Source organism: Pezoporus flaviventris, unplaced genomic scaffold (genome assembly GCF_033815535.1).
Source record: "Pezoporus flaviventris isolate CSIRO_AGI_PZ_B2104156 unplaced genomic scaffold, CSIRO_AGI_Pfla_v1 ptg000015l, whole genome shotgun sequence".
Classification (NCBI taxonomy): Eukaryota; Metazoa; Chordata; class Aves; order Psittaciformes; family Psittacidae; genus Pezoporus; species Pezoporus flaviventris.
In genome coordinates, this window is record NW_026892563.1 from 19,389,923 (window position 1) to 19,400,060 (window position 10,138).

General features: G+C 41.7%; 1 protein-coding gene across 2 annotated transcripts; it reads right to left on the reverse strand.

Annotated features, from left to right (window-relative positions):
• Positions 1-211: 211 nt before the first annotated feature.
• N6AMT1 (N-6 adenine-specific DNA methyltransferase 1) lies at positions 212-5,994 on the reverse strand. Of its 2 annotated transcripts, XM_061453744.1 has the most exons (6): positions 5,820-5,994; positions 4,226-4,315; positions 3,524-3,614; positions 2,580-2,663; positions 1,694-1,835; positions 212-673 (listed from the first exon to the last, which is right to left on the reverse strand). In XM_061453744.1, exons 1-6 carry the CDS (start codon positions 5,960-5,962, stop codon positions 522-524), a joined length of 702 nt encoding a protein of 233 aa, XP_061309728.1. In that variant the 5' UTR covers positions 5,963-5,994; the 3' UTR covers positions 212-521. The 2 variants fall into 2 exon arrangements, with proteins under 2 accessions (XP_061309728.1, XP_061309729.1); XM_061453745.1 differs by lacking the exon at positions 4,226-4,315.
• Positions 5,995-10,138: the final 4,144 nt, after the last annotated feature.

Below are 10,138 nucleotides of genomic sequence, written 5' to 3' on the forward strand. Positions count from 1 at the left end.
AGACGCTTACTGTTCAAAAGTACACCGTTTCCTTGCAAGTGAAGGAAACTCAGTAACTGTGCCTTAGACTTCTAAAAGTATCTTATGCCACATCAAAATAAGTAACACTGATTTTAAGTGTTCATTCAAATCCAGCACAGGCATAGAGAGCAAGTTATTAAAAGGATATATTAAAGATATTATAAGGATATTAAATCTGGAAGAATTATAGCAAGTAAATTATTTTAATAAGCCACAATGACAAAATATACAAATACCTATTTATAAAGGAAACAGTTTTCAATATTTAAGTGCAAATACAACAAGGCAGGGTATTTCACAGTTGCCCTTCAACTGTCCTGTGGATAGCTAGAGAACCCCTACACCTCTGAAAGCCAACAACTGCTGGGTGACATCCAGAATAAAAACAAATATAGCATCTTGATCAGTTTCACTGCAGTAATCGGGAAGTGAAGATACTCTTCAAGAGGATGGAAAATCTAGGCTTAAAATTTGATTGGGCAACTTCAGTTCTCTTGTGTTCAGCTTTCTGCATGTCTAGTGTCTGGAAGATGAAGAGCAGTTATCAGTGACTTCCTAAATCTGAGGACAGTAAGCATCTCTGGTCCTGCTTGTCTGGAAAGTACTTGTGTGCCTTCTAAGCCATGTTTCTTCATTGTTTCCAGGATTTCATCTGTAATTGAAAGTGTAGCATTACAATTGAGTTCATATGGAAAGCAGCTGTAAAAGGCAATGCTGAAGTATCTACCGAACATAAGCTGTAAAACAAAGATTATAAACTGTGCTGTTGCTAAGTTTTATCCAAAATAGTCTTCAACCAAGAACAAATGAAGTTCACAATTTGCTAACTGAAGTTCTGTATTTGGTATTAATAGCAATAAACAATTCAGTTATGAAACTAATTTGTAGAAGAAACTAAAATTTGTAGCACCTTCTCCCAAAAGTTGCCTAATCTACAGGATGTGAAAGAAAAGCGTTTCTTAAAACAATGCATAGCCATTAAGCACTAGATTAGAAGAAACAAGTCTGCACCTTTTCTCTATGCCTGCCAAAATGAAAGACATCACATACCCAACTGAAGGCTCTTGCCCTTTAAGTTCACACCATCATTCTCTTTGACAAGGAAGGATGGGCCTGGCTTTGTTATACTTAGTTCTTAAGATTTACAGTCACCTTTCAAGTGTGGAACTGAAGCCCACACTTGAGTGTGGGGTCCTGACCCTGCTGGGGTCAGGACCTACATAATACCATTTTCCAAACTAAGTTAGGGTGTTCTTTTGGTAAATTTGCTTATATATTTTGTCTAGCTCACCATGCACTGGATGCAAAAGCCATCAATTCAGGAAAAGGACTCCCAAGAGACATCAGTTTACGTAAAAGTCCCTTTGTAGATTAGACACCCACATGAAATTAAAAGACGAGAAGCACAAGAGTCCACAGAGATGCCATGGCCTTTATGAAGCAGGCAGATATGGTCATCTACAGCATTTCTAAATGAGGACCTAAACCACCTATATGAATGTCAATACATGCTGTCAATCTTGACTTAGTTGCTGTCACCACATGTTAGATTCAACTTTTTCTTGTTTACTGAAGTCTGATAAGCTGGAGAACATTGCAGTGATCGACATTTTGATTTAATATAGTGTTAGATCTGGTTTGGCACATTTAATGGTCCAAGGAAAGCGATCACCTGGATTATTTTCTTTAATTGTGACCAAGTAGAATAATCCTTCTGGTGAAAGTAGGTCTGGTACTAATGGAAAAACTCTATCCATTACTTCTCTGCCCTTCTTGCCACCAGCCCAGGATGCCTCTATTCTGTGGCTTTTCACCTAGAAGGAATGAAGGCAAAGATTGTCACAATACAGAATGATAGAAGAGTCACTCAGAAGAGAAACATTACCGTAATCTCTAGTTTTGGATGTCTGCCATTAGAAATCTGTCAACTTTAATTTATCAGATTAGTGTATGCTCAGAGTGATAATGTTTCAGCTTGAAGCATGCGAATACATAATATGCAGCAAAATTACTTCAAGACTACTTTTTACACAATGAACATACAATTTCTGTTTCAAATTCTACTCTTAAACTGGATTAAAAGAGCTACATTTTGTCATGTGCTTTTTACATATTTTCTTGTTATGTTTTATGAGTGTGTTTGCCAAATGGAAGGTGGCCAGAAAACCCTTTAAGTGTTTTTGGGTCAAATTCTGAGAATAGTGACTGCAGAAGCAGAGGATATTTTGCAGGGAAAAAGTGCATTTTACATTGAAAGTCTCTCATGGGAATGCCTTAGCATGCCTAACAAAAGTCTTACACAATTTATACTTGATGGAGAAACTAGGTCTTGAGAAGCAGCAGCTAGCAATCCTTATTCCCACATAGTCTTTATAAGCAACTCCAGTAAATAATTTCCACAACAGTGCTGTTAGAAGAGTGCTGGTCCTACAACATCCTCTATTATTTAAAAACAAAACCAAACCCCTTCAGTTTTCATAGCAGAGCGTATTTGTTTTGCCATTTCTCCTCCGACAGTAGAAATATCATTTTTATTGTGTATTTCCAATTTTTCCTACCTCTTCAGAAGGTGTCACCACATATGGTGGATTAAATAGCAGTAGATCAACCTTCCCATTTAATCTTGGAGACAGTCCTTTGACCTGTAGATGAGTTGAAGGTTCTTTGGTTAATTTTCCCTCTTTTTTTGAAACAATGCAAGCATTTTGCAAAAATACAGTTACATAATGCTGGATATTCTGAGCATTTCAGCCTGACTCTGGAACACTGAGCTCTACTTTCTAAGTGCAAGAGAAGCATCACGAAGAAGTATTCACGCACAGCAGAACATTTCAGTCATCTTAAAGAGTATGTTATGTATGGGATGTAGAAGAGAAAGAGACACATACGTGGACACAAAATTAGATAAGTCAGATATAAAAGAATTTAAGTTATCATTGCTTAATATTTGTTACCCAAAATTACCAATCAGTGACAACGGCAGTTCATTTCTCAAGTATGAGCAGTATTTCATCCATTTTAGAGCCTATCTTCATTATCTTTTATAAACACAGATATTTAGAGTATTTTAAACAAACATCTTGCTAAAGTGATGAGAAACCTAGCTTTTCTCCATATCAAGTTTTGTAAGGAAAAAGTAACAACATACACAGTTCCTAATTAAATCAGAAAGAGCCGAGAACTAAGAAATGCATCACATTAGAGAAAGAGCTATGATAATTTCAGGTCACTGCAGAGTTCCTTGTGCAAGACTTTCTAAACTATATCTACATGATTAAGTTTTAAAATTAATTCAATGAAATTTTAAAGCTTAAATTTGAATTTTAGAGCTGAAGCAGTTTGGTTTTCCCTTCTTTCAGAAACACTTTCGAATTTTATTGTTTTCTTTTTTACTTCTGTGCTTTTTAAGAGAATGCTTGTTCCAGGCCACAGTTACTTTTCAGTATCCCTAATAAGTATTAAAAATTACAAAAACTATAAAGATATTACTGAAACATCTTACCAAGTCAGTAATGACTGGCTGAAGGTGAACGTTGTTAAGCAGAGCTGTCTCCAGTGTACAGTAAGCTGCCATTGGGTTGATATCTGTGCATCTAGAAGCAAAATATTACAAAGCCTAAGTTACTGGGTACTATATTTGGGTACTGTAACATCACCGTGAACCATATGCTGATTTATGTACTCCCAGTGAAAACATCCTTTACTTTTCAAGTCTATAGCAAAAAATAACCAGTAAAATACACACAATGTATCAGCAGCTAAACCACTCAACACTATGCTGGAAGTTTCAATGACTGTATGAAAGCTAAAGTGCAGCATCTGTTTTTCAATGCTAACTCTGCATAAATACATATGCATACAAGTCTCTCATAAAATTCTGTTACTGCCAGCATCCATAACTAACGTCGTGTCATCATACCTCAGTAAGACTAGTCAGTGGCTAAAATTTAGATAAGTGAACACAATAGTAAACTTAGCAATTTGTCTCAGAAGTGGGAAAATGGAATTCTAGTGGCACCACTACTTAAAGAACCTGAAGTAAGTAGTTTAGGCTTGCTTTGCTTTGATTTCCATACCTGCAGAATTGAGCTGATATTGCTTTGTGAAAAGAACAGGTTTTAAAATGTAAAAATGGAAAGTATATATGTGAAGGTTAAGTATTGTTTATTAGTGCATGCAGCAGTTTAAGTGCTATTATACTTACATATACAGTGCACTGGATCCAATAATGGAGGAAGCTACAAATGTCGAAACCACACCAGATCCAGATCCTATTTCAAGGCAGATCTCAACTCTAAAGAGAGAAGACTCTGGATGACTTATTTGTAATGTATAAGACCACCTACAACAGATGCAGAATTAGTCAAGGCAGTGTTAAAAAACCTGATGCCATCCTATGTGCTGAAATATTTATCATACAGCCTTCAAAGCCTATGACATGTCAAAGCCCACATCTTGTTGCCTGTTCCACGGTGTTTTTCAGGCCTCTTGGTGACCATACAGACAATTCCTTATGTGTTTCCCAAAGTGGCCTGTGATAACATTTCCCTCATGCCTACTAACATAAAGTTTCCATTAACTGCACAATCTCAACAGGACAGGCTACATTTCTACAGCATTTAGTACAGATTTATTGCAGCAATACTGAACTCCAATAGAAACTGATGAACACCTCCAATGATTTGTCCAGGGAAGTTGTGAATGCTCCATCCCTGGCAGTGTTCAAGGCCAGGCTGGACAAAGCCTTGGGTGACATGGTTTAGTGTGAGGTGTCCCTGCCCATGGGAGGGGGGTTGGAACTAGATGATCTCAAGGTCCTTTCCAACGCTAACTATTCTACGAAGCCACACAACTAAAGCAGGACTCAAATGCAGAATACCTCATAAGAGTTTCAGCCAGCTCTGAGCAAACAGCAGTGGCAGGCAGTTTCAAAATAATCACTCATAACATTAACTCCTTGGGCGATTTCTGTAGTGGTTATAGTTACAGAGGCATACTTCAGCTGCTGACACTGGGCAGCAACCCGAGCAGCTACACAACTCCTACAGCTTCACTGGGGTTGAGACACAAGCATTTTACCACATTCATAAAAATCGCAGAATGGTTTGGATTGGAAGGGATCTTAAAGCTCATCCAGTTTCAACCCCCTGGCACGGCCAGCGACACCTTCCACTAGAGGAAGTTGCTCAAAGCCCCCTCCAACCTGGCCTTGAACACTGCCAGGGATAGGGCAGCCACAGCTTCTCTGGGCAACCTCTGCTATGTCTCACCACCCTCATAGTAAATGATTTCTTTGTAATATTTAATCTAAATGTACACTTTTCAGTTTCAAACCATCACCCCTTGTCCTGTCACTACATGCCCTTGTACGGCATCCCTGAAGGGGATGAAGTCCCTCTACGGCATCCCTGAAGGCCCCTTTAGGCACTGGAACCTGCTCTAAGGTCTCCCCAGAGCCTCCAGGCTGAACAGCCCCAGCTCTCTCAGCTTGTGTTCACAGGAGAGGTGCTCCAGTCCTCCAGGCCCCAGAGCTGAAATACTCAAATACGTGCTGCTGCCACCGAAATACGGTGCAGCCCTTGCACGCTGCTCGTATGTTACCCCCAAAGCGCCACCCTACGGACAACCAACAGAGCCCGAAGCCGTTCTAAGGAGCGCGGCAGACGCGGTGTTACCGCGCTCCCCTCAGCCAACAGCCCGCGGAGAGGCGACGGACGGGACCGCCTCGCCTCGCCTCGCCCCCTCCCGTCCACTGGCCGCTCCCAAGGGCCGCTCCCGCCCCTCCCCGCGGTGCCTACCGGGCCTGCCTCAGGCGGGCCGCGTCCTGCTCCAGCGCGTCCAGCAGCAAGAAGGTGTCCTCGGCCGGCTCATACACATCGCGGAAGGGCCCGTGCGGCCCCACGTGATCGTACCGCGGTGTCGGGAGCGAGGACGTCGCCATCCCATCCCGTCCCGTCCTACCCCGGGGTGCGCCTGCGCGGGCTCCCGGAGGGCAGGAAAGGGGAGAGCCGAAGCAGCCGCGCCGCCGACACCGCCAATGCGATGGCGCCGGCTTGGCCTGGCCTGGCCTCGCCTCGCCCTAGTGCTGACCGCGCCAACTGCGGCGGTTGTCGCTGCGGCCTCGTTATTAGTGAGCTGTGCCGTCACTTCCGGTGAGCACCGCCGCGGGCGGTGCTTTCTCTCGCTAAACTTCGTCGTAGCGGTGCGGCTGATCGGACCTTAGAGCCCATCACTGTCATCAGTTCAGGTGTGCGTGGCGATCCCCGCAGCACAATCATAGAACGGGCTAGGCTGGAAAAGACCTTGAAGATCAAGTCCACCCCCGCACTGCTAAGCCCACCCTAAACCATGTACACGGGTTTTTAATCACTCCGGGATGGTGACTCCACCACTGCCCTGGGCAGCTTGTGCCAATACCTGATCACCCTCCCAGTGAAGAAATTTTTCCTAATACCCAATCTAAAACCCCTGGTGCAGCTTGAAGCCATTACCTCTTGTTCTATCCCTACCTGGGAGAAGAGACCAAACCCATTTCACTACAGCCTCCTTTCAGGTAGCTGTAGAGAGCGATAAGGTTCCCTCTGAGCCTTCTCTTGTCCAGGCTAAACAACCTCAGTTCCCTCCGCCGCTCCTCATCACAGCTATGCTCCAGGCCCTTCACCAGTTCTGTTGTCCTTCTCTGGACCCAATCCAGCATCTCAGTGTCTTTCCTGGGGCCCAGGACTGAACACAGGATTTCAGGTGCAGCCTCACCAGTGCCCAGTACAGGTGGACAATCACTGCTCTGCCCCTGCTGGCCGCCAGGATGCCTCTGGCCTTTGCTGCCCAGCTGCCCATGAAGACTGATGTGAAAGACCCACTACTCTTGCTTACTGTTTTTGCTTCAGCTTCCCAAACTGACTGCTTCTCCTTCATGAGAAGTAACACCTCTGCACATGAAGTTAACACAAAGCCAAACAAAAGGAGGTGCTGAGGAAGTTTCTAAGTGTCAGTCCTGCAGTGAAGCACACGTGGGAAAGACATCAATACTCAAATGAAGCTCTTTTTTCCAGTTACAAAAGGCTATGTTTCTATGATTTTTTTGCCAGCAACACCTGACAGCATCCTCAGGCCCAACCCTATGAACTCCAGAATTCAAACAAAAATTAGGTCTGCAGAACTATACACTGAGGGGAAATTTCAGGGCACTGATCAGATTAATGATTTGCTCTACACAACAAAACACAAGCAAGCAAACAAATTCTGATCAGAAGCCGGAGGGGTGTACAAGTTCTAATTCCCATAAAATGTCTTGAGTTCACGTATCAATGCACTGATCACTCAAATTCTGAGAGTGAGATGAATTTCTCAGTCAATAAAAGGTGATGTTAACTAAACAGGCCAGAATCCTAAAACATGATTTTTGTAATAATTTAAAAGAACATAAGTTTTGGAAAAGAAGGGGAAAAAACAAACCAAAAAAACCCCCACAAAAACCAAACAAACAAAAAAAAGCCAACCCCCAAAAAACCACCCCACGAGTAATCCAGTAGATTGACCTTTGATGATTTAAGTATATTTAAAGGTTGGGGTTGTTGCTTGTTGGCTAGCCTCCAGTTTTGGCTCTGGAACTAGGGAAAGATAACCAATTTCCATTTTTCACTTGCAACTGTAAGTGGCCTCTATAAAACAGAGGGTATCTTCCATTCCTATAGAAGAACTTGATTTCTGAGTTGCTCATAGTTTGTAAATGCAGCTAACTCATTTTGAAGCTAGGCACATTCTGTTTTTTCCTGTATCTGCCATAGGTTAGTTTTGCAGGAGAACACAGAAAGGCAGTTCATGCTTCATGGGAGGGTCTTGTCCTTTATCCTCCATTGAAAAGAACCGTGAAGTAGATACGTTGTCCTGAAAATTCATAGTTTATCTATACCACAGAAACATGTGAGGAAAAAATTATTTCGTCAATATACTCAGTCTTTGCAGTAACAAGAAATTTGTTTGGGTAAATTCTCTTAGGGAAAGGACTGCTCCTGCACACTGAAGACAAAAAACCCCAAACAACATAGCAACAACCGCTGAATCTCTGGGAGTCTTACAGCAGGGCAAAGTTCCATTCTTGCTGCAGGTGCGATGACTGGTGTTACCTGACCTAACTGTTGGACACCAGCTCAGCAGCCAGGTATCTGGAAAATTTAGCTGAAAATTCAGTAGTAGTGCATCCTGCCTTACATCTGCCTTTAGCTGTATGTTTCCAAGTCAAACCAATGTGCTACTCTTTCACCTCAAAGCCAATGCTTTTTCAAGTAGCCAACAGAAATTACAGAGATTCGTAATTAATATACCAAAAATATATGCAAAGAATTATGATCAGTCAGTAGTAAGCATCCTTCAGGTCCAGTCTTTTGGGGTAAGTCAGTGCAATTGGATATCCAGAGATTAATAATCAGAGATCCAAAGATGAGGTTTTAACCCATGGATCACTTTTGTGTCCTGTCACAGAAATGAAAGCATCAAGCTTTATCTTAAAGCAGTTTAGGTGTCTTGGTCCACTGTCTAGCATGTAAAGCAACTCTAGAAACTCAGAAGTTTAGAAAAGTTCAATTTCCTGAGTAAATTTATTTATGGTCCTGATCTTGTATGACCTTTGAGTTTAAGATATTATTTTTCCCTTCATTTATTCCCCCATATGAAATGTTGTCATAACCTATCGCAACCATTTTGCCAACAGAATTATCTGTTGTTGCCTCCTAATTTATGTCCTTATCATGCTCTCTCGTGAAACCTGTTCTGATAGGAGTTATTGTGTCTTTCAGCATAGTGTCCTCATACAGGCTAAACAAGATCTTAGCCTGTGAGATGTTGATGGTTTCCTTTACTGAAAATCCTTTTCCTGATAATCATACTCTGCTGCTTTGCAGAGTAGGATTATCACGTTTCTGACAGAACAGTAGGTTCTGACAGAGGTTAAATTAATCTCAATTAAAGTCTGCTTTTCATAAACTATCTCGATCATCAGTGGAGCATGACAGGCTGCTTCAAGAGGCAGTAGTGAGCAGAAGCCTGGCTGGAGACAATGCCAGTTTTTTAACCGGGAAAGGAAACTCAATAAGATACTCTGTCATTTCATCTGTCTTCCCAATGATTTGCTGCTACACTAGAGGAGCAAGTACTTGTAAAACATATTAAGCTTGCATAAAATTCCATTACTTCGGCAAAATGAAGTCATGTTAAGAGACAGGATTTTGCACTGTGTCCATATTAGGAAAATTAATTCTTTGGATATATTTTTTTTTAATCTCTACGGGTGGTCAGGCTTTGGAGTGCAAGTAGAAGAAATGACTTCACCATCTTCAGCTGTACTGGCTGTTACTTTTGGCTGTTTCATACATCATGAAATCTGGTTAATTATTATTGGAGGGTTTAATACTTGTAAGTCCTTCTGGGTGAATTTTATAAAACATTTATTTTTATTGCTTATATAACTAGCTGAAATGTTTTTCTTGGTAGAAAACTGTACTGTTTTTGCCAAAACAGGTTCTATTTCAATTTTGGGAAATTGTTGGATAACTAATATTCCCATTATCAGTGGTGCCTGTGCCATGTTATTAAACCAGGCTTTATGGAGATATGAAAAATTGTTCTTGACAGGAATCATAACCATTTGTTTACACTATGTTGGACGGCTCTATCCCATTTGGAGTTCAGTGCCCTTCCTCTCATGCAGTGATGCTTAACCCGTAACTTCCTAGCTGCCTGTCAGCCCTCAGAAGTCTCAATTGTAAACTTCTCAAACAGGTCTGTGTCTGCCCCTCCATGTCACGGAAGTAAACCTAGGCCCGTGCTGGACCCATGAATGCTCCTTTTTCAGTGCACTTGAGGGAGTGGAGCCACGAGGAAAACACCACTGCAGAAACAGAACTGCTAAGAGAGGTCTGGAAGAGATCTCTTTATGTAGTTCAGCAGGCAACCACATCATATAATCTCTTCCTTAAACTGAGAAAGTATCTTCCTAAAAGTAGCTAGGTTTCTTGCCATCCATATTTCTAATGAAAAGCCACTTCAGTACTCTAATTATTAGAAACCTTGTAATTCCCAGCCTAAACATGGTGGTGATACGTTTGATACTTTTCTGGCA

Bases quoted from the DNA above. Each gene is read 5' to 3' on its own strand.
- N6AMT1 (XM_061453744.1), bottom strand. From the start codon at position 5,962: ATGGCGACGTCCTCGCTCCCGACACCGCGGTACGATCACGTGGGGCCG. The intron at 4,316-5,819 runs GTAGGCACCGCG...TTCTCTCTTTAG, and splicing joins GCCCGCCTGAGGCAGGCCCG to AGTTGAGATCTGCCTTGAAA. The intron at 1,836-2,579 runs GTAGGAAAAATT...CATTCCTTCTAG, and splicing joins TGGTGACACCTTCTGAAGAG to GTGAAAAGCCACAGAATAGA.